Source organism: Mastigoproctus giganteus, chromosome 6 (assembly GCF_048544385.1).
Source record: "Mastigoproctus giganteus isolate SK-2022 chromosome 6, ASM4854438v1, whole genome shotgun sequence".
NCBI classification, from domain to species: Eukaryota; Metazoa; Arthropoda; class Arachnida; order Uropygi; family Thelyphonidae; genus Mastigoproctus; species Mastigoproctus giganteus.
Window position 1 is genome coordinate 206655400 of NC_143580.1, and position 25293 is coordinate 206680692.

A 25293-nucleotide genomic window follows, 5' to 3' on the forward strand; every position below is an offset into this window, starting at 1 on the left:
ACAAGTGAGGGTAACAAAGGCAGTCTCAAATTTTGTGTTGGATAAGTGGATAGACTTAGAAATAATTACCATTACCACAGCATTATTAATAGATAATGAAAGACTAAAAGCAAGGGTAGAGGAATTGCAGACAAGAGCTGCTTTATTTGATAATTTGGTTAGAGGTCAACCATTTCTGCCTGGGATCCTGGAGAATCAACAGCAACATCATCAAACTTATGCAGATATGATGAAACATCAAGGTCTTGACCCAACATGAGAGTAATACTAAGGTATTAAAAGACTCAAATTGAAGAAAGGGGTTTGAAAAGTAAGAAACCACATCAAAATAACATTGTTATATTGAGAGCTCAGGATGATACTAAATTTGCAACAAGTCAGGATATAAAGGATGTTGTGATTACAACTCTTAAACAGGATTTAAAGGAAGTAAAGATAAGGAATTTAACAACAATTAAGAATAAAGGTTTATTGATTGAAACAGAAGACAACAGGGAGGATTTAAGTAAGATAATTGAGTCAGAAGCACTGACTGAAAAGGGGATTAAACAAGATAGAATTAAATTGACTAATCCAAGTTTATTAATTTATGATGTACCAAAGGAAATGACACAAGAAGAAATTGTAAATGACTTGTATTGTAAGAACCTAAGAGATTATGGACATACTGAGGAGGAAGTGAAGGAGGGAATATCATTTAGGTTTAAAACTGGTAATAAAAGAAAGTTGATAAATTGGGTAATTGGGGTTGAACCTCAGATGTATAAGAGTATTTTCCAGGGGGATAGGTTATGTATTGGTTATTCATCACATAAATTTAAAAAATTTGTAGTAATAGCTAAATGTTTCAAATGTTTAGGTTTTGGACACTCTGCAAGCTATTGTGCCCATAAAACTGTTTCATGTGGACACTGTGCCCAAGGGGGGCATGTGTTTGCTGACTATATTAATAAAGATGAGTCATATGTGTGTCAATTGTAAAAGGAAAGGTAAAAGTTGTGATCATTCAGTTTGGGACAATAATTGTCCAGAGTATTAGAGCTTTGGAAATAGCAAGTATGAAGGTTAATAATGGATAGTGAGTTTTTATTTGGAGTCTTTAAATATCATAGTGAGGATGATAATATAAATATTATGCAATTAAATGCACAAAGGAGTAAGTCAGTAAGGATGAGGCAAGGGTTATGGCCTATGAGATGAATTTAGATATTGTGTGTTTCCAAGAGCCATATATTGGTGGCTTTGGAGGGGTATATAAGGTAACTGGTCTTCCTATTACAGCAAGGGCAGTGTATATAGATAATGATAAACCTAAATCAGCAATTGTTATTTTTAATAAGAGCATTAATGTTACTGTTATTTGTGGTCTGTGCACACAGAATGTTATCTGTGTGCACATATCAACTCCAGTGATATCATTCTATCTAGCTTCAATTTACTGGCCCCTCTCTCATAGCATTGAGAATACACTGCAGTGTTTGGAATCAATTATGGAAATTGTGGGTAGTGGAAACTTTTTGGTTGCTGTTGATGCAAATGCCAAGTCAAAACTGTGGCACAGTTCCATAGTTGACCACAGAGGTAGGATGCTGGAAGAATTTATTCTAAACCTTAATTTAAGTGTTCTCAAACAACCATAGGGAGGAAACCCTCCACATTTGATAACTTACATGGAAGTTCCAATATTGATGTTACCTTTGCAAATTAGCAACTTAGCAGGAGAGTTTGGCATTGGGATGTTGGTGCTTCATGGCATCAACAGTGACCACAGGGCCATATTGTTTCATGTATTGCTGACTGATCTCCATTTAGATAGTAATTTGGCATTTGATCATGTAAGATTTGGGTATAAAAGAATTAACTGGAATAAATTTAAGTATTCTTTAGAAATATCATTTGATGATAATAATTTGAGTCAATTAAACAGTTTGAATGCTGTTGAATATGCATTTTATGTGCAAAATGCTCTGTATAGAGCTTTACTTTTAGCTGCTAAAAGGAAAATAAAAGATGTGTACCTTGGTGATTTGATGGTTTTACAAAGGGAAGTGTTTGCCCTTAGGAAGAAATACCAAAGATATAGAAGTAGAGATTCTGCTGATGCATTAGTGTTTAAAGAACTGTACAGAATTAAAAGGAAACAATATATATAAACTCTAAAAGGAAGGGGATGAATCAGATTTGTCCACTTGATATCAATGGTTTGACTGTTGATGATCCTGCTCAGATAGCAAACAAGCTGAATGAGTATTTTGCATCTACATTCACACATGAGGAGTTATTAAGGATTGAAAATGCCAGAAGGTTATCAAATTGTAGCAGAGTGCTTAATGATTTTGTAATAACTTTTTTTTTTTTTTTTTTTTTTTATGAAAACCCCAAACACAAAAGGTATCAAAACCTATAGTACTTAGAACCGTGCATGGGTTGAAGAAGAAAGGGGGATGCCGGAAACTTTGCTCTAGAGACTAAACATGGGTTTTACCACTTCAAGCCTCCAATAAGCAAAGTGAGAAAAGTGGAGGAGAAATTGTGGAAGTTAAACATAAGAAAGGCACCTGGGGTGAATGGGATCTATCCAATTATATTAAAGGATGCGGCAAAGGAACTAAGCAAACCCTTAGCCATAATTATGAGAGCATCCTTGGACTCAGGGGAGGTCCCCATGGACTGGAGATGTGCAAATATATCCCCAGTTCACGAAGGGGGATCGAAGGGTGACACGAGTAATTATAGACCAGTTAGTTTAATTTCTGTTCCGGGTAAAATAATGGAGTCACTGGTTAAAGATGCATTGCAGGATCATCTAGACAAGACTGCAGCAATAATTCAGACACAGCATGGGTTTGTTAAGGGAAAGTCTTGTCTGACAAATTTGATTGGTTATTATGATGTGGTTACAAAGGAACTGGATGCAAAAAATAATTTTGATATCGTATACTTGGATTTCAGGAACGTTTTTGACACTTGCGCATGGAAGACTACTGTAGAAATTGGAACAGAATGGTATTAAGGGTAGGTTGCTACAATGAATAAAAGGATGGTTGAGTGGGAGAAGACAGAGGGTGGTAATCAATGAGCATTACTCTTCATGGACTAATGTTATTAGTGGAGTCCCATGGGGTTCGGTGTTGGGTTCACAGTTGTTTTGTATATTTATCAATGATACTGGTGAAGGTATATCAGGCTTAGTGTCGAAGTTTGCAGATGATACAAAGGTTGGCAGGGTTGGTAATGGCAGTGTGCTACTGCAACAGGATCTAGGAAATTTGGGAAGATGGGCTGAGAAGTGGCAACTGAAGTTTAACATTGACAAATGAAAAGTACTGCATATGGGTAGAAGTAACCCCAGAGGAACGTACCAACTGTGTGGTACTACACTTAGGATGGTAGAAAATGAAAAAGACCTGGGAGTAATTGTGCAGTCAGATATGAAGTTTTCTGAACAATGCAGACAGGCTGCAAGAGCAGGTCATGGGGTTTTGTCAATGATATATAGGAATTTTGCTAGCAGGTAGAAGGAGGTGATTGTCCCTCTGTATAAGGCAATGGTCAGGCCGTGCCTTGGGTACTGCATACAAGTCTGGAGGCCTCATTTTAGGAAGGATGTAGATTTACTTGAGCGTGTACAGAGAAGGGCAACAAGATTGGTGAGGTGAATGAAGGGATCCTCTTACCAAGAGAGGCTTAAGTTCTGCAAATTGCAGTGGCTGGAGACTAGGCACCTGCGCGGTGATCTGATTGAGGTATATAAGGCCTTGAATGGGTTGAGCACGCTCAATTCTGATGGGATCCTTCCACTTGTTCAGATTACGGACCTAAGGGGGCATAAATTCAAATTAAGAAAAGACAGATGTAGAATAGATGTGCGGAAATTTGCCTTTAGCCAGCGGGTGGTTAATTGCTGGAACAAACGTCCATCTGTCATTGTGGAAGTTGACAGGTTAAATAAATTTAAGGAAGAACTGGACAGTCATTTGGAGGGAATGGTGTTTTTTTTTTTTTTTTTTTTTTCTTTTTGGCTGATGCTGCATAAGCTCATACACTTGCTTTCTTGCATCACATGCCACTACTACTACTACTACCACCCTCTGTATAAGGCAGTCGTCAGGCCACGCCTTGAGTACTGCATACAGGTCTGGAGGCCTCATTTTAGGAAGGATGTAGATTTGCTTGTGTGTGTGTACAGAGAAGGGCAACAAGATTGGTGAGGGAAATGAAGGGATCCTCTTACAAAGAGTGGCTTAAGCCTCTGCAAATTGCATTGGCTGGAGACTACGCACCTGCGAGGTGATCTGATTGAGTTATATAAGGCCTTGAATGGGTTGAGCATGCTGAATTCTAAAATGGGATTCTTCCACTTGTTTAGATTACGAACCTAAGGGGGCTTAAATTCAAATTGAAAGACAGCTGTAGAATAGATGTGCGGAAATTTGCCTTTAGTAGCCAGCAGGTGGTTAATTGCTTGAACAAACTTCCATCTGTTGTGGAAGTTGATAGGTTAAATAAATTTAAGGAGGAACTGGACAAACATTTAGAGGGAATGGTTGTGTGAATTTTTTTTTTTTTTTTTTTTTTTTGGCTGATTCTACATGAGCTCATATGCTTGCTTTCTTGCATCACATGCCACGATTACTGTTACTATATCACAAAGAAATATATGAACATAAGTTAGCTGTATGGAGGGATTTTGTTCTAACAACAGGAAATACAGATCCCTGGGGACTTTTGTTTAAATTGTCAAGAGACAAATTGCATATTAATAATGTTATTAATACGGTTAATTCAAATAATATAGAAACTTGTGATTGGCTTTCAACCGTTAAAACTATTACAGATGCGCTGTTTGTGTATGATACTATGGATGATGACACTAAGGAACAAAGGAAAATTAGGGTTGATAATTGTAGTTATGTAGGAAATAATGACATACAGTTTTTCACTACTCAGGAGTTATTAATGATATGTTTTAAATTTAATGAAAATAAAACTTCAGACATGGATATGATTGAAAATAATTGTATAACTAAGACGAATGAATATTATCCTGAGATATTGGTAGTTATGTATAACAAGTGTTAGTTGGAAGGTAGTTTTCCAGGGTTCTGGAAAATTGCCCTTCTAAAGCTTGTACATGAACCTGGTATCCTAGAGGATATAGACCTATTTCGCTGTTGGCAAGTTTGGGAAAAATTTTTGAGAAGTTGTTAATTTTAAGATTAGAACAAGTGTTTATTAAGTTTAAAATGGAGTTTTTGGGTCAGGTTGGATTTAGAAAAGGTCTTTCAACCGAAGATCCTATAAATACATTAGTGAGTTATAGTTCACAATCAACAAGTAAATATGTTTTGGCATTATTTGTAGATTTCGAAGGTGCGTTTGACAAAGTGTGGTACGAGAGCATTTTATGCTCATTAAGAAAAATAAATTGCCCTCAAATATTGTATCAAACATTAAGAAGTTATTTAAGTGGTAGGAGAGTTCAAGTATATTCACAACATTTGAAATTTGGTAGATCTATTAATAGAGGCTGTCCACAAGGATCGGTGCTCGGTCCAGTGTATTAGTATCAGGGCAGATGATGGGAGTTGTAGTAAAAGATCTGAGTATGTGAGCAGGTGTAAATAAACTTAAGATCTCAGATAGCAAGACAGTAATGATGTTGCTGAAAGGCAAGTTATATTATGGAAGCCCACTGAAATTAATAATTAGTGGAAAGCAAATACCTTTGAGATCTCAAGTTAAATACTTAGGAATTTTACTAGATGACAAATTGTCATTTTCCCCGCATCTTGATTATATAAGTAATAAGATCAAAAAATTTATATCAGCAATTATTAGAGTAACAAAAACTGATTGGGGACTCGGGGAAAAGGGTCTTGAATTTATATTATAAGACAGTATTTCTCCCAGTCGTAGTATATGCAGTCTCTGTATGGTTTAAGTGTATAAATATTGTTAAGTTTAGACAAAAGTGTTATCCCTACAGAGAGTAATAATGCCGACTTTTATAAGGGCATGCAAGACCGTTTCGCAATTGCTTTACAGGTAATTGTAGGGGTAATTTTAGATTTATATGCTATTTATAGAGCATTTTGTTATTTCTTGAGAAAAAGGTGTAAGAACAAGCTTTTAGGGGATAAATGTTACTTGTATGGATGATCTTAAAGAAAGGGAAGTGATTAGAAGTAGATTAGTAGAGATGTGGCAATATCATTGGGGGCAGAGTTTAATGGGAGAAGTTACCAGATTATTTATTCCCAACGTGCTGTTTAATCACAATGTTAATTACAGGCATGGGTCTTTGAACTAAAAGTTTTTATTTTGGGTTAGAAACTCATCCTAATTGTATATATATATTTTTTATCACTGTATATATATATATATATATATATATATATTATTTTTTTATTTTTTTATATTTTTTCTTTTCTTTGCTGGCAATCTAGTGAGTTACTAGAATGTGGGATGCTGGCACCAGGACAATTAGTATTGACTACTTGGTTAATTACAGGCATGGGTCTTTGAACTAAAAGTTTTTATTTTGGGTTAGAAACTCATCCTAATTGTATATATATATTTTTTATCACTGTATATATATATATATATATATATATATATATATATATATATATATATATATTATTTTTTTATTTTTTTATATTTTTTCTTTTCTTTGCTGGCAATCTAGTGAGTTACTAGAATGTGGGATGCTGGCACCAGGACAATTAGTATTGACTACTTGGTGCAGGATTGCAGTGTGCTTTTCCATAAATGAAATGGCAGGTTGTTTGTGAATGTTTTTTTTTTTTTTCTTTTTTTTACCCCTGGCTTACTTTGGCTATGTGGGAAGAAATTTAATTAATTATTTTTTGTTGTTTAATTATTATTTTTATTTTATTTTAATTTGTTATTTTTATTTCTTATTTTATTTTTATTTATTTAATTAATTTTTATTTTATTTTATTTTATTTTTTTGCTGACACTCAGGTTTGGGCAGCCTGGGTGCGGGATGTTGGCATCCACCTGCATAGCACTATCGCAGGGTGTGGGATTAGTGCCAATTTGCACAATAGGAGCTTTAGTAGAACCAGGTTGGAAAACGTGCCTGGGACGGGCACCAGGAAGCAGCTGCCTAGGTGTGACTGCTTCCTGGTGGTGAGGTGGTCTGAATATAATATTCAGGCCACCTATAATATTCATAGAGTACATGTTCGACAATAATACTAGGTGGATTTGGATCCCCCACCATAGAACATAAACAAAGATGAAGATGATGTATAACTGCATTCCTATCTAGATGGACCTGCCCTACTCCCTAATCAGTGATTCTATTATTTTCCCAGAAACAGAAGTCAAGCCTACAGGTCTGCAACTATCCGTGCCACTTTCTGAAACCCCCGCTCATGAATTGTGGAGATATCTGCACATCTCCAGTGCTATGATAAAAGCATTCTTGTAACCCCAACTTATTTTCCTCTTTCTTTCCAGTATAACAGTAAAGAAATTTATCATTTTTATTTCCCCACATAAATTTATTAAGGTGGGTGATCATTCATAAATTACATAACACAAGGAGAGGAGGGAGGGTTAGATAAAATATGATGCATTACAGGTGATATGCACAAATGATATATAACAATTTTTTTTTTTTTTTTTTTTTTTCCATGGAATGAATGTGAAGAATCTAAGTATATTGTTACATAATAATGGAGTGGGAATTAAAACCTTTCTTATGAGGTATTGTAAGGGAAGGGGAGGAATACCTTAAAAGTGGAAACCATGTAATTTGTGGATAATTCAAAAATAACTTGGCACCATTTCATTCTAAGTGACATTCATCCTTTTACACAGTTTAAACTTTTTTTTTAATAGGTTTTGGTGTTTACTTTTTTTTTTTTAATTGCTTATTCCTTAGTCTTAATACTCATGTAACATAGTGTTGTACCTGCTGTAGTGACTTCTGCAATAATTTCCAAAAGTTTGAGTACCTATTTTACAGTTTGCAGTGGTTATTTGAATAATATTGTCATTTTGAAAATACTATACATAAGTACTTCTTTATCACTTTTACTAATTTTAAATGGTTGAATAATATACATTTATGTAGTAGGAAAAAATCATAAAACCATTTACAGACTTGCAATACCCTTTATCAAATATGCATTAGTTGTATAATCTTTGTTATTAGTTGCATTAGTTGTATAAACATATTGTTGTATAAACTAAGTTGCATTAGTTGTATAAACATATGTTGTATAATCAAAAGCTTTCATTATGATAGCACTTTCATGCTATCATAAGGAAAGCTGAATCTGATTGGTTGTGGACCTATTATTTTTCAGCATACATGACACCCCCTTTAGCTAGTGATTAATTCATAACTGAATGTTGTTAATACTTTATTGGCTGTAATAATAATTAGTTATACCGTACCCCTTTGCTGAAAGTTACACCAGTCTTTGACAAGGTACAGCTCATGACAGTTGCAAAACAGAATTCATCATTCAGCCTCTCTGCCTCAGGATGGAGCTGTAGATGAATGAAACAATTGTCGAGAATACTAGGCATCGGAATTCATTTTATAGGTGCTGTGGTCATTTGATGTGCTTAGGGTTTGTCAAGCCCTATGGCAAATGGTTAATAATTGTTTTTCTAAATAATCCAAATTGTTTTTGTAAATAATGAGCTGCACTGCTTTTAAACAAATAACATCACCAAAAGACTATTGTGCCTTTCATTTAAAATAAAAGGTACTGCTATAACAGTCTGTTTCAAGAGTTGCTGATCTCTCATCAGATTGATATTCTCAATCCACAAATCTCTGACAACTTGTGATTAATGTAGTAGTACATTAATCACAAGTGAGTGAGTTGCCATGTAGTCTAAAGAAGTTCAAACTTAATTATGTATATTTATATAGCAAACTCAGGACAATCTTAGTCCTGTATACACGAGACCAGTCTTCTGACTGCATACCTTTTTTAAAAAAACTTATCTTATTCATACGACTTGCCTTTTATTATATTTAGAATAAATATTAAACACTGACTCTAGTTTGAGTTATCTCAGAGTAATCTTTTTTTTTAAGTCAAGTGACAGCATGCAATTAGTGTATATATATGATTTAACTAATAGTAAGTGTATAGAATGCTGATGGCACTCCAGTGATATAAAAAAAATATTTCCAGTTTCCAATACAAAGCTTCAAGTTTTCTGTGGAAGAACAGTTAAGCAGTAGTAACATCTCTTTATAAGTAGTGACTTTTGAAACAATGGGGGAGGGGAGTACTTGTGCACTCACATAACCAGTTAGTCCTGTAATTGTTTGTTTGGCCTATTTATTGCTTCTTGCTTTAGTGATGGAGTTCATATTTGTTTTGTATGAATTAAAGTCCAGTCTAATTTCTATTCTTTGCCCTAATAATAAGTAATCAAACTTTCTTAGAGGAAATATTGTTGAAATTGTCATTTCCTAATAATCTTTGTTTTGTTTTAGTTTTTAGTCTAATGATAGGATTTTATTTATTTCCAAAAATGCATTCAAAAATTGCCTGTGTTGCAAATAAAGATATTGCATATTTATTTATTTACAAATGAAATAATTTTTTTGTGTTCTAATCAGAAATATTTTTGTGTTAATCTTAACAGATTTCACAGAAGAATGCAAGAGCATTTATTCTGAATATTGTTGAACCCTCCCATCTGCAAGGATGTGGTAAGTAGTTTTCACAGTAAACATGATTTATTGTTACATTATCATTCATAACATTTTTTTTTTTTTTTTTTTTTTTTTTAATTATGAATGAGATAACTTACTCATACAAATGGGTCTTGCTTAGGAGGTAATGGCATTTTAATTATTGTATTAGTGAAAACTCTTATCTTGAAAGAACGTTAATACTTACTCCTTTTAGCACTGAATTATCATAAGCATATAATCCTGCTGTAGGCATAAACACGACCATACATCAAGATAATATAAATTATTTGGTAAAACAACTAGACATAAATCAGTTTCAAGGATACACAGTGGAACTTTCCATTAAATTTTGTGTAAGTTTATCCATTTTCTTTTTTTTTTTTTTTTTGTTATTCTTATAGATTATTTATTTAGTGAGAATTTTATGATGCAGAGAGAGAGGGGGGTACACAAATCTGTTGTAATAATATTATAATGCAATGTTTCATGTCCACTCTTTGCTTTGTGATAACTATCCTATGTCATACCTTTCAGAGTATATATAAAAAGAATATTGTATTGATGATAATTTTGTTCCTAATGATTATCTGAAAAACAGTTTGGGTAACAAAATATAGGATTGACTTTTATATATATATATATATATATATATATATATATATATATATATATATATTAATTGTTACAGATCCGATTAATGCCATCTTACAAGATTAAACATTACATCCGTCTGTATATTAAATATCTTATTGTAATGAATGGTTGCTTCCTTTGGATGGTTGTTATACATCTTTAATGTTATTTTATGCTACCTGGTTATTTTATACTACCTGACAATCATTTGGACACAGTTATGCTGGACGATGACTACAGAAACAGATAGCTTGTTAATTATGGTTGATACATTGAAAGGGTTAGCCTTCGAAAAAGTCCCTTTCAATCTATCTAATTGCCTATAATTAACATTTTAATTTTTCTTTTAATGTGATTGACATGTAAAGTTTTCCTTACTTTATTTGGCATATATATATTTTTTTCCAGTTTGTGTTGGGCACTTGCATAGGGCGTTGGGTTTCTTGAGAAGCTATAACTTACTAGTTTTCGTATTATACATTATAGCCGGCTTAACTTTGTCTATTATTGCACTATTAGAACTTACCACTACAACTAATATCTTAAATTTTTTATATATATATATATATATACATACACATATACACAGTCTATTCTTTGTAATTTTTTTAAAATATTGCCAATGTAAATTTTGTTAATCTTAACAAAATGAAATGAGCTAAATTATTATTTTCTTTTCTGGTAGGATGATCTGGATATTTCCTTTATTTATTCAGCTTTCACTAACACTTGCAAAATCTCTTGGGACTGGTAATGCAATAACCACCAATAATGATTGGAATGACTGGTGGCTTTTCCGCCTTGCCCAGAATCTGCTTGGTTATTCTACAGTTGTTGCCCCAGGAGCATTTATTATTTATTATGTGAAGAAAACAAAATACCTGGAAAATTCTGGTTTGTATATTAATATATATATATATAATTATGTAGCATATAAATGTGCATATTGAAATGTGCATTTTATGGTAATCTAAAACATTTATTCTCTGTGCAATTTGCTGAATACTGTAATAATTATCATATTCCACTCAAATAAGTCATGATTGAAGTTTATTTTATATTTTGCCATCTTTCTAAACAATTTCACAACTAATAATTGAATACAGGTCGACCATCACTAATCTGGCCACTGGTAATCCAGTTCCGCTGCTAATTCGGACATAATTTCCGCGAACGTAATTTCAAATTTCCCGGGTCGGCACACCAACCTGCCGCTACTGTTTTGGTGACATTGGTTTTTGGCGCGAACTTGTAAACACTGGCTAGCCATTTCCACTTGTTTTTCTGCATTTATTATTATAACCTGCTCACGTTTATCCCCAACCATGGTTCCAATGCATAAAGGAAGTGCCTCTCATGGTGGTAAAGCGCAAACACTGTACATTGTCCATAACAGATAAAGTTGAACTTCTGAAAAAACTCGACAGCGTACTGTACGTATGTCCTGTGAGAAGTTTAACTCTGCTTAATTGTAAATTCCAGCAGTTTCTCTCAGTTCCTGTTATTTTAATAATTTTCTTTTAGCCATTCCCTTTTTTTTTTTTTTTTACAACACACTTGTACAAACTTGTGGAAAAACACAACACAATATGATGGATAATACAGTGCGCTAATGAACTTGTTTTCACAAAATCTCTAACAATACTGACAAACTTATTGCGATGTTTGAGAGTTTATTTTATCATAATTAGTTTTATTGCAGCGCTTGCCATGCATGCAATAAACTAATCACAAACGACCTTCATATGTATGGCGTAATAGCGTCACACGTATGTGGCCAACACGGCTTCTCAAGAAATGAAGTAACCTACTGGGCCACATTGGCCACATATATGCAACATAAAAAAAAAAAAGTCTTTTTTTTTTTTTTTTTTTTTATACTTTAAGCGAAAAAACAACACTGACATTACAATATTTATTTTAGAAACTAATCAAATTATTTGCTAAATATTTTTTGGCCCCTGGGAAATTTTTTTTTTCCTAAACTAGCTTGGCAGTCAATGTGGTAAAGGTAGGAGGAGGTGGTTATCTGTTGGGTAAACTGTATGTGCTAAAATGACCACCGATGATCCGGCAAACTCACTAATATGGCACCCACAGGTCCCAACACTGCCGGATTAGTGATGATTGACCTGTAATTGGCACCTAATCCATGTAATCACATGGATTAGGTGCCAATCCATGTGATTATACTTTTTGAGGTATAACAAGAGCCAAAACATAAAAATGAAATTCTATTAAACTTGAATCAGATGATGTAAAATGTTGGTTATTTAAAGTATAATAGTCCTTTTTGGAGGTTGGGAATGAAATAAGAGATGACAAGTGAGATGCTGTCTCAATGATTGGCAAAAACTGTCACAAACTAAAATGAAAATATAGCGAGAATAAAATAAAGGCTGTCTAATGAATAAAATTAGCGAAAATACCTCTAAAAGAATAGAGAAGGAATTCTGATAAGAAATTATCTTCTATCTACTGTTTTTTGTTTTTGGAGACCCTAAACCTGCAAAGAACTGTTTCACTGGTTTTTGGCATTTTAAAATTTCTAGTTACAATTTCTGTATTGTTGGTATCAACTAGAATATGCTTCTTATGCTATTATTTTACAGATCTGGAACTTTACTTTCTGGAACAGGACATGATCTAGCCAGGGGTGGGGGGGGATGTCTTTGCTAGGTGCAGAGTGTCAAGAAATTAGGTGCCAATCCAGTGTTCTGATGGGAGACTATGAGACTAGATGCCCTCGAAGTAATTAAAACGGGGGACCCATCAAGCTCTCAGCTGCCCAACTTGAGAGCAAGAGCTCACTTTTGCAAAAGGCAACACACAGTGACAATCTTCAGGGCGGAATGCACTGGTACCACAGGAGCTAATTATTGTTGGTGACTATTGTCAGGGAGACGGGAAATATATTGTGCAAAACAATAGGTAGAACAGGATCAGGGTATATCTGCCAGGAACAAAAGGTGACATCATAGAGTAAATACCATCTTTTATGGCCACAAAGGGTGATGTTGTACGCATCAGTACTAATAGCATTAAGATTTGGAGGTGTGCAGACTTACTTAGCAATTACAGGTCAATGTTGATAAAAGTCACAAGTTAAGGTTAAATTTAAAACTGTCTGCAATTCTGCCCAGACATGATAGGAGGGAGTATATGATGAGAGCCTTGTCAATCAATTTGACCCTGAAGAGATTGTGCAAGGCTCCTGGGATAAAATTTCTCTCAGCCTGGTCTGTACTTGTTAACAGGAGAGATTGTTTCTACAGGGATGGGATACGCTTAAAGAGAAAGGGTAAAAGAATATTTGCTGATGCTATCAAGGTAGTGTTCGGTGGGTCAGAAAACTGCTAGCTTGGGGGGGGATTCACAGACCAATAGATTAACAGTAGCCGCAGGCAGAGGTGAAAGTGATTCTTGCACTGTTTCTATTGGAATGATAAGATGTCTGGAAAACAAGGTGCTGGGAATATCAGAGACTGCTGGGAATCATCGCAGAACAAGTAAATACAGGGTCTGTGTTAGAATAACTAAGAGTAAGACTAGGTGCATGTATACTTGCATGTACACTAATGCTAGGAGTATAGTAAATAAATTTGATGGATTTGAGGTGCTGGTGAAGAAGTTGAAGGCAGATCCTTGTTGGGATATCAGAGACATGGTGTCACAAAGAGTTAAGAAATGCAGAATTGGAATTTGGGGAGTACAATATGTACAGAAAGGGTAGGAAGGGAGGGGCTATGCTGTTAGTTTAGAAACACACAAAATCTAAGGAAGAGCATCCAGCTGACATGGGTGGACAGTGCAATGTTGAGTCAGTTTGGTGTGACATAAGCACTGGAGAAGCAAAATTGAGAGAAGTATGTTATAGGACTGATGAGCAGGGACGGGCTGTCCCAAGGGTGAAAGGGGTGTACTGCACCCGGGCATCAACATTCAAGGGGCACCAAATTTCAATTGGCACCCGGGTGCCACATACCCTAGTTATGCCCCCGCTGATGAGTACAATGAACAACTGTACAAGAAATAGTGGGCCAGTAAATCAGAATGTCTTATGGGGGATTTAAACTTCCCAGATATTGACTGGAACTTGTGAGTTGATCACTCGCACACTAGCATGGCTTTTGTGGATTTATTGGATGATTGTTTTCTACAGCAGCAGCATGTTTGAGAGGCAACTAGAGGGGGTAATACTCTTGATCTGATTATCATCAGTGATTCTTCATGCATTAAGAATCTGCAGATAAAGGAACCACTAGGTGGCAGTGACCACAGTGTGCTGATGTGTGATTTACTTAAAGATGTAACTACTATCAGGGGCAAGGGACGGGTTTTTGCTTTCATAAAGTGACTACAGTGGTCTCAGGCAATTTTTAAATTCTATAAATTGGGATTAATTGATGATGTTACCAACAGGAAATTCTAAATGGGAAGCATTCACGGAAGTAATCTTGGAAGCTACTAGGCTTTTTTGTCCAATTAAGAAATATGCTCCAAGGTTTAGGCCTAAATGGATGGTAGATGAACTAATGAGGCTCGTAGCAGAGAAGAAAAATGAATGGGATGTATATAAATTATCAGGTGACAGAAAATTGTGGTAGATATAACCTAGTGCGTAATCAAGTCACAAAGGTTAGGGAAGCAAAGACAGATTATGAGAAATCTTTGGCAAAGGATGCAGAGAATCTTGGCTGAACTCCATTATCTGGTTACCTCTTGTCTCCACATCATGGATGTGGTAGTAGAGCAAAGTGATTGTATGGTCCTGTTTTGTGATTGGATGATTATTGCGAATTCATTTTGTTTCTGATTGTTTTGTGTCATTAGACCAGATTTATGTAGGTTAGTGAGTGTTCGTGTAGTATTAGTGTGGGGTTGTGTTGTTCATTCGGCGTCTTAGCCTAGGGGCCTGTGTTTTCACATAAAAACCTAGTTTACTGTCCAGTGCCATGAGGAGGCAGGCCGTGCAGTAGGGAGTGTAAAGCACTGGCAGGGCAAACCCTGTGGTAGCCAAAGCTATAGACAGGGAGAGCTCAGCCCAGTAAAAAAAAATTAAAGTTTGAAGGTGATGGTGGGAAGACAAGAAGTGGTAGAGAGAAAGAGGGAGGCAGTAGTAAGGGCACCCACCTGGTTGAAAGGGATGGGGACAGAACAGGTCCCCAGGGCAGAATGCCCATCCTGCCCCGTGGGTGGGATGTGACTGATGGCAGTGGGGTTACCCACCAAGTGGAGGGGGGTAGTGAGAGAGCTAACCCAGGTGGTAGGAATGAAAGGTCATAGGGAAAGGGATTCCTACATACAGTAGACTCTCTCTTTCGCAGTGGTCAGGGTTTAGTACTTCTGAACAGTGTCAGCATCCCACACCACGCTGGCTGAGTAGCAACAGCATGGTGTCTGCTTGAATGTACAGGGGCCCATTATTTCTGTCCCATATGTTGAACAGTGGCACAAACAGCTCAACAGATTCTTTAAAGATGCCGAATTTAAAATTGTGGCCAAGCCAATACAGAAATTACACACTATACTGAACAATCCCTTGTTCGCAACACAAATTAATGACCTGGTATACAACGTTTCTTGCAGTGATTGTGACTCGTCTTACCAAGGTTCGACGCATTTTCCTTTGAATATTCATGTTAATCAACATGCGGCCTCAGTTCCTGCTTCTTGTTCAGCAGCATCAGAATTAGCCTTTCACACCGTTAACTAAAAACATACCTTTTTTATTTAACGAGGCCAAAATACTTAGTGTCCAACATAATGATAAGTAACTATTAATTGCAGAAACCGTAGAAATTAAATTACACAAATTCTGTTAATGTTCGTCGGCCATATATCATATCCGATTTGTGGGCGTGCATGCGCGAAGGCAAATAATCCCTATTTAAGTTTCATACTCGCCCCTATTCAGTAATTTTCATTCCTGTGATCACAACATTCGGTCGAAAAGCGTTGGCATGAACCAGAGCATTACAGCTCTGGTTCATGCTATCTAAAACAGATGTTTTGCAAGTCGTAAATAAGTGACAAGAAATGGTGTTATAAGTCGTAATTGGGAGATTAATGTGCCTATTATCTTGCAACCCCCACTGTCTTCACACCTGCCACTCAAAAAAATAAAAAAAAAAAGAGAGACCAAATATTTAGTTTCTTTTAGTGCGTCGCGTTGATTGTTGTGTTTGGCCGCACCACAAAAAGACAAATCTTGTTTCGTTATTTACAGGGATGTCAAATTTTTTTATAGTAAAAATATATATATATATTTTGTTTAGAAATCGCAAAAATTATGGGTAAACTCAAGAGTTCCACTTTCAGTTAAACAAAAACTTGAAATTATTCAAAAGTTTGAAAACAGTGCATTCGTTAAATCTTTAATGAAATATTATAATGTTGGTGACCAAACCATATGCAACATCACAAAAAAATAAAGGGAAGCATCATATTGGACATGCGAGTAGTATGTGGTAAGTTTTTTTATCTATCGTAGGTTGCTGAACATTTTTGGATACGGTAAGTCCATGACTTACACAACTATGGATTTACGTAAATTTTTTTTCGCTCAAATTTTTTTTATTTTTTAATTTTAGGATTGTAAAATTTGAAGCAATAAAAAAAATAATAATAAGCAATCAATAACGATGATCACGGCACACACACACTGCAGAAGTGAGATCGGAGTAACTATCAAAAAATTAGGAAAGAAGAGAAGATTCTCACAATTTATTTATGGTGTTTTTTTTTTTTTTTTATATAACTGAAGATTTCAGTGAAGGGGACACACATTTCACCTTAATAACATAAAATCCCACAGAATTCTAGCTATCGGTATTTTCACAAATGCAATAAGATCGAGTTTACTGCCTGTTTATAATTAGATGCGCGAATAGAACAGAAAAGCCCAATAACCGGGAAAGTGCAAATTGTTTTTATTGTTTTATGGCAGTGACCTCCAGAAACATGGCGCCTCCTTAGCCAGGTGGGTAGGAGCAGCAGTGCGTAGCACACACGCTTCTTGATTAGACTGGGGTTCGAGCCCGTGACCACCAAATACAGAGGATGCGGAAAGGTCAGGGAATGACCACCGCATATCCCCGGAGCAATATGGCCTTAGTTTCTAATGCTCCTAAAAACCAAATAACAAACAAAAATCCAGAAATGTGCTTTAGTAAAATGTGAGCTCTCGAGGGGTGATAATAGTGAGTTTTTGCCTTAACTCTGAAGTTCTTTACAGAAAATTTCATTTTGATCGTTATTATGGTGCCTACTAAGAAATAAGAATACAGTGGTACTAGTTAATCTATCAAGAAAAGGAAAGCAATCGATTTGGATCAGAAAATTAAAATAACAAGAATTTATGAGAATGGTCAAACATTAACAAGTATTGTGCTGTATTCAGATTTGTCAATAATAATATAGTAGCAATATGTTACTAGTCATTCCCGAGTTACATAAAACTCGACGAAGTAAGAAGTCCTGGAATGTATTCCTAAGTATCTTGGGGACTCCTGTATTTTTGGATTAACCGGGAAATCGATTATCCGGGATTTGATCGAGAGTCGTGTGTGTGTGTGTGTGTGTGTGTGTGTGTGTGTGTGTGTGCGCGTGCACGTGTGCATGTGCATAAAAGGGGGGGGGGGATGAACACTAGAATTTGGAAAGGCTGAAAGAGGTTTACAAGAAAGCAGTTGAATTTTTTGATGCTGATTTCAATTTGGCGGCATTGTTAGGGGTGTACTCAGTCAGTTTAGTTAGAGTGGTGGGGAGAGACTAGACTGGGGGAAACAGGTAGAAGGATAGGAACAATAGAGTAGGCATCCCCAAAGAGGTCAGTGGGGGACGAGCTCCACTGGGGGGGAAGTATTGGAGAGGTAGGGAGGGGAGGAGACAGAGACCCATCCCCCTCCCTGGGGATGCGGTTTTAAAGGAAACCAGGTTAGAGTACCCAGTTCAGATCACCAAATGGAGTGTTGGCAGCAAAGCTGCAATATGTCTTCATCGGTGATGGTTGTCAAGTCCATGTATCAAATCTCGTAGGAAGGTCAAACTGTCCATCCCACTTTGGGGTGGGATATGTTAGCTGGCAGTGGGGAACCCATCAGGAGAGGGGGGTGGAAGAGACACATTTACTTCATTCATAATCTGCATTTTCACTCTACTTGCATTCTATTTTTATGCTTTTTTATTTAATAGTTTAGAATATATATAATCAAATTAATCTAAAAATTAAATAAAGAGATAGAAATTAATAAAATATATATTAAAAATAAATAAGAAAAATAGTAGAAAAGTTAACATCAGTGGCAGCAGAAAAGCACAACCCACTACATGTTGCTTATAATAAGCTAAATTAAAATAGGATATTTGCCAGTAGCATGGCAAACCAGTAGAGTGAAAAAGAACTTAACCAAATAAAATAACATAACAATAACAGAAAAATATATATGGGGGGGGGGAATAAAGAAGAAGAGGGTAGTGTTGAAGCAACATTCCTAAAATAATTTAGAAGATTAAGCCAATTGAAAGAAATTTAGCAGCGCCACCTCGATGGCACCCGTTTCCAAATTATGTGAAATCTCACTAAGGTGTAAACGTAGACTAATATTACATGACCAAATAAATTGAAAATAATAATTAATAAAATGAAATAAAATAGACTGACCATTATGCCCCATCCCAACAGAGGACCACGAGGCCAATAATAGTCAGGGAATTGCTGCATTTCAAACGCTAAAAAAAAATCCATGCAACGACAGAATAATAACATATTGTTATGTTATTTTATTTGGTTAAGTTCTTTTTCACTCTACTGCTTTGCAATGCTACTGGCAAATATCCTATTTTAATTTAGCTTATTATAAACCAACATGTAGTGGATTGTGCTTTTCTGCTGCCACCGATGTTAGCTTTCCTACTATTTTTCTTATATTATTTTTAATATATATTTTATTAATTTCTATCTCTTTATTTAATTTTTGGATTAATTTGATCATATTTACATGGGGGTAGCGTGATGATGTGCTAATGCTGCGTTCATACCGCCATCTATAGCCTAATTTGATTTTATATATTTTCAGTTAAACTATTGTTTTGTCAGTGGTGTGGTTTGGCCATGCGAGTACTAGGCTTTCTGTTTTATTATTTTTCGCTGCATAAGGACCACTGCTATGCAAATCTATTGCATTGGCGGTCTTATCTTTAGTATCATTCCGTCATTGCATGGATTTGTTTAGCATTCAAAATGCAGTGATTCCCTGACTATTATTGGCCTCGTGGTCTTCTGTCGAAATGGGGCATAATGGTCAGTCTATTTTATTTCATTTTATTAATTATTATTTTCAATTTATTTGGTTGAAATGTAATGTTGTTAGTCTGTTTCCACCTTAATGAGAGTTTACATAATTCGGAAACGGATGCCATCGAGGGGACGCCGCTAAATTTCTTTCAATTGGCTTAATTTTCTAAATTATTTTAGGAACGTTGCTTCTATACTGCCCTCTTCTTCTTTATTCCCCCCTCATATATATTTTTCTGTTATTGCTATGTTATTTTATATGGTTAAGTTCTTTTTCACTCTACTGTTTTGCCATGCTACTGGCAAATATCCTATATATATATATATATATTTTTTTTTTTTTTTTGTTAGGTTATATATATATTTCTTTCCCCCCCACTTAATCATTCATCTTTCTCCCACACCAGGAGGGGGATGCAATGGGGTGTAATGTAATTTAAATACTAATGCTTAATAATTAAGCTAAATAAGAAAGAATATAAAAGATAAAAACTAGGATTAGTGTGAACTTAACTGTAACATTTATGGTTTGTGTTCTTTTTCTCACACACTTACACTCTCATTCATTCTTCTGGCTTTTATTTCATTTGTTTGACTCTTGCTTTCTGCACTCTCTGGGCACCTTGACTTACTATTATTCTTCAGTTGTGGTGCAGGCCTAGCCGCAAGTTTTTTTTCAGGCCAGGGGAGAATGTAGTGATAGTGTTTGTGTTGTTAGTAAATGTTTGTTAGTATATATATAAAGTGATGTAAGTTATTATTAACTGTGCAGTGAGATGTTTAGACTATGCCAGAGTTTGGCAGCTGTGAACTTGCTGAGTACTGTGATTTAATTTCTTCAAGGGCAGTAGCCATTTCCTTCAAGCAGCAGATTCACCTTATATAGAAACTACTTCATACGTCTCCGTGGGCAGGAGCAGCAGTGCATAGCACACGCTTCTTGAGTAGACCGGGGTTCGAGCCTGTGACCACCAAATACGGAGGATGTGGAAAGGTCAGGGAATGACCACCGCATATCCCCAGAGCAATATGGCCTTAGTTGCTAATGTTCCTAAAAAACCAAATAACAACAACAACTTCATTTGCCCATTTTATTTCAACAATTAGTTAGTCTCTGGCTGAAGTTTTATTGAAGAATGTATCACTGTATAGTGTATTTGGGTTATGTAACAGCTGGATTATGTAATTAGTACATTCCAAAATTTTCTTCAAGAAAATGAGGAGGAAAGAGTAATCAGTCCACGTATATTTTAACATAAATGTGTGCTGTAGTGAGCCAGAAGCTACATATCTTAAGTTAGCTCGAACAAAAATAAATGTTTTCAATTTGTAATGATATAACCAATTTGTAATGATGATATCATTACAAATTTGGTCCAAAATTTTGCTACAGTATCATATCCCAATTTTGGACCAAACCAGTTAACTAAATTTGAATAATGAATTTCGTATTTTATTTCTTTTATTTTGAGGAGGTTGAATTGAATTAATAAGAATTTTAAAATATTTAAGTGTGGCTTTTAATGAGATAAATATGGTATGTCTCTGTATTAATTATAGTTTATTTTATTTTTAGAGAATATTTGCTTGCACAAGTGCCTAAAGCTCTGCATTTATGGAAATGATGTGGAAAAACCAAGCCTTGAATTAGGAGAAATTCGTGCTGTCTCCACTCAACATTCAGAAAGATCAACATATCAACAAGTTGCTATTTTATCCTTCTGTTTTTCCGGCCTCCAGATATCCTATTTGACTTGGGGTGTTCTTCAAGAAAAAATAATGACACGAGAATATAAAAGTTCTGCAGGACAACACCGTAAATTTGTAGACTCACAGTTCTTAGTGTTTGTGAACAGAGTTCTAGCATTTATTTTTGCTGGAATGTACATTCTTGTTTCAAAGCCGCCACCCTTGTCTGCTCCCTTGTACAAGTACTCTTATTGTTCTTTATCAAATATAATGAGTAGTTGGTGTCAGTATGAAGCTTTGAAGTATATTAGTTTTCCAACCCAAGTTTTAGCAAAAGCATCCAAAATTATACCAGTAATGTTAATGGGTAAAGTTATCTCAAAGAAAAGTTACAAATGCCATGAATACATCACTGCAGTTATGATCTCTGTTGGAATGACTATGTTTCTTTTATCTCGAGGTCCTGCACACGACAAAACTGCAATAACAACCACTGCTGCAGGGGTGATAATTCTTGCTGGTTACATGATCTTTGATAGTTTTACTTCAAATTGGCAAGGAGAGCTTTTTAAACAGTATCATATGTCTTCAGTACAGATGATGTGTGGTGTGAATTTTTTTTCTTGCATATTTACTTCAATATCCCTCTTTCAACAAGGGGGCTTCTCAAAATCAGTTTTGTTCATGTTGGAGTTTTCAAATTTTTTTACTGACTGTTTGTTTCTTTCCATCTGTTCAGCATTTGGACAGCTATTTATTTTTTACACAATTTCTCAGTTTGGTCCTGTTGTTTTTGTGATAATGATGACTATTCGTCAAGGAATTGCCATATTGTTGTCTTCTGTAATATACCAACATAAAATGTCTGTATTAGCTATTATTGGAATATTAATTGTATTTACAGCTATATTTTTAAGGATATATTTGAATCAGAAACAAAAGTCAACCAAAAAGACTGTTAAAACTATGATGAATGGTCAGAAGTCATGATTTTTTTTCTCCTTCAAAGTGTTAATTGCAATTGATCTGTGGGATAGTGTATGCTGTTGTATATTTTTTAACTGATATTTATAGATAAAGAAATCTTTATTTTATTTTTCTTAATTTAATGGTAGTAATAACATATTTTATTCTTATAGATTCTCACAGGTTTTGTTTAAGAAGTTTTACTCTTTGTATGATCATGTAGAAAATCCAGAAGTAAATGCTAAATATATCTTATTATAATGCGTGTAATTTGCTTATTTTGCCTATAGTTAATAGATTAATGTTGAGCTAGTAGGTCTCAGCCAGAGGAACATATAGTCTCTGCTGTGTTCTGGTAGATACCCTGTTAGCAGCTCATGCAGATGTTTTAAGTGAGTGGCATATGATACATTATTTAGAAATCCCTAATAACATTAGGGATCCCTTGAAGGAGCCAAAGACAAAAATCTTCCATTAATTTTCAACTTTATAAATTTCTCCAAAGCATTCGACTCAGTTAATAGATCAAAGATGTTTGAAATATTGTAATTTTACGGAATTCCTGAACAAATTATTAAAGCAATAGCAGCACCCTATCAAGATTATTTTGCCAGAGTCCTCATTAACGGTGAAAAAACCAACAGCCAGTTGGAAATGCACAAACCTGTTCTACAGGGAGACACCCTAGCTCCCTTTATCTTTATAATAACCCTAGATTATATTTTCGGGCTAACAGAGGGCAAATTCTGGATCAACCAAGAGAATTCTATAGGTAAATTTCCCTTACAGAATCTGAGCTTTGCAGACAATATCATGCTTATTGACGACAGCACTGTATCGACACAAAAACATTTTGACATGCTTTGCCAAACAGCAGCAATCTTTGGACTAAAAATCAATGACAGAAAAACAAAAGTTCTTATAAACCAATTAGAAGGATCAATCCAATTAAATGAAACTGATAGACTAGAAAAAGTAAAAGATTTTCAATACCTAGGTGCATTTATAAGTGAATTACTAAATCATATCGTCAAAGGAAAGCAAAAGGCTTTGTGATTTCACTCAACTTTAAATAAAATATAGAAATCACTCTAATCAATTTTGTTGCTACAGATACAAAAATAAGATTATATAAGAGCATTAGTTTGTCATTATTCCTATATGGTGCACAAACCTGGAATGTTTCTACTAAAAAAGCTTCCAATATCATCAATAGTTTTGGCACCTCCTGCCTTAGAAGTATTTTAGGATAATCCTGGAGGGACTATATTACCAATGCAACAGTTTTAGAAGAAAGTCTTTGGGAACCTTTGATGACAACTCTGCAAAAAAGTCAACTGGGATGGTTTGGACACCAATTTAGATATTCACCATCAGCCCACTTTATTTCGCTTATTCTCTACAAACCAAGAAACAGCCATAAAGAGATTGGTGAGGAGAACAAAGGGGTGCACTTAAGAATCGAGAGAGACTCAAAATTCAATTCTGGCAATACATCAACAAAATCCTTAATGAATCTGCACAATTATCTCCTACTGATATTTTCCAAATGGCACAAAACAGAGACACTTGGCTCTCACTCATACAATAAACTTTTCTTGTACCAGGTTTTTACAGCAGAACTGCTGGTTTGCTTGTAAAAATTTTTTCTGTTTATATGTATACTGTTTCCCTATTTACATTGTATTTGTAAATAAACCATGATGATGAATATCATTAAAAGCCTTACTGTGTAAAACTAAGTATCTAATAGTTAGTTGATAAATAAACTGTAGCAGTATTAAAAAAATTAATAAAAAAAACATCAAATTCATAGTATAAAGAAAGTGCTATGAAAGTTACAGATGATATAAAAGTTGGCAGGATGGTTAGTAACAGTAATGATGGTATGCTACTGCAACAAGACTAGAAAAATTAGGTAGATGAGCTGAGAAATGGCAATTGAAGTTTAATGTTAAAGTGCAAAGTACTGCATATGGATAGCAATAATCCCAAAGTAATGTACCAACTGTGTGGTACTACACTCAGGATAGTGGAAAATGAAGAAGACCTGGGGGGGGTAATTGTGCAGTCAGATATGAAGTTCTCTGAGCAGTGCAGACAGGCTCCCAAGACAGCTCATGGGGTTTTGTCAATGATATACAGGAATTTTGTTAGCAGGAATAAGGAGGTGATTATCCCATTATATAAGGTAGTGGTCAGGCCACATCTTGAGTATGTCATGCAGGTATGGAGGCCTCATTTTAGGGAATGTAGAGCTGCTGGAACAGGTACAGAGAAGGGCAGTGAGATTGGTGAGGAGAACAAAGGGGTGCACTTACCAAGAAAGTTCTGCAAATTGCAGCATCTGGAGACTAGGCACCTGCAAGGTGGTCTGATTGAGGTGTTTAAGGCTTTGGATGGAGGATTAAGCAAGCTCAGTGCTGATGGAACCCTTCCTCAAAAAATAAATTCAAATTGAATTGAGGAAGAATGGTTGCAGAATAGATATGTGGAAGTTCTTTTAGCCAGCAGATGGTTGATTGCAAGTGGTTGTAGTTGTGGATAGGTTGAATAAATTTAAGGAAGAACTAGACAAACTATTGGAGGGAATGGATAGGTTAAATGGAGAGGGGTTTTTTTCTTCTTTTTTTTTTTTTTTTTTGGTTGATACTGTATGAGTTTGCTTTCTTGTATCATTTGTTTGCTACTAATGCTAAGTAAAAAAAATTTTTTTTTTAAACAAACATTTAATTTTGTGTTATAATAGAATTTTCTATTACATATTTATTTACTTATACATAATATTCTAATGTGAGAGGAACATGCCATGAAGAATGCCAATTTCCTTTTTAAACACTGTTTTTGTTGCTGCCTATTTACTCATGAAAGAAACACGTTTACGATGTGTGATAAAAAAAAAATCTTGCAGACTGACTTTGTATCCTAAAATTGCAGCATCATTATGCCTTGTTGCAACATGTTTAGTAGCTTATCTAGACACAGTAATGCATGAATTGCTCAT

General features: G+C 35.1%; 1 protein-coding gene across 1 annotated transcript in view; it reads left to right on the top strand.

Annotated features, from left to right (window-relative positions):
• sll (adenosine 3'-phospho 5'-phosphosulfate transporter 1) overlaps positions 1 to 22313 on the top strand; it is a 34020-nt gene extending 11707 nt beyond the window's left edge. Inside the window, exons 2-4 of the mRNA XM_090376389.1 lie at positions 9652 to 9718; positions 11022 to 11230; positions 21211 to 22313. Coding sequence (XP_090232515.1) covers positions 9714 to 9718; positions 11022 to 11230; positions 21211 to 22313 — 1317 coding nt within the window. The 5' untranslated portion in view covers positions 9652 to 9713. The remainder of the gene's footprint in view (positions 1 to 9651; positions 9719 to 11021; positions 11231 to 21210) is intronic.
• The last annotated feature ends 2980 nt before the right edge of the window (positions 22314 to 25293 follow it).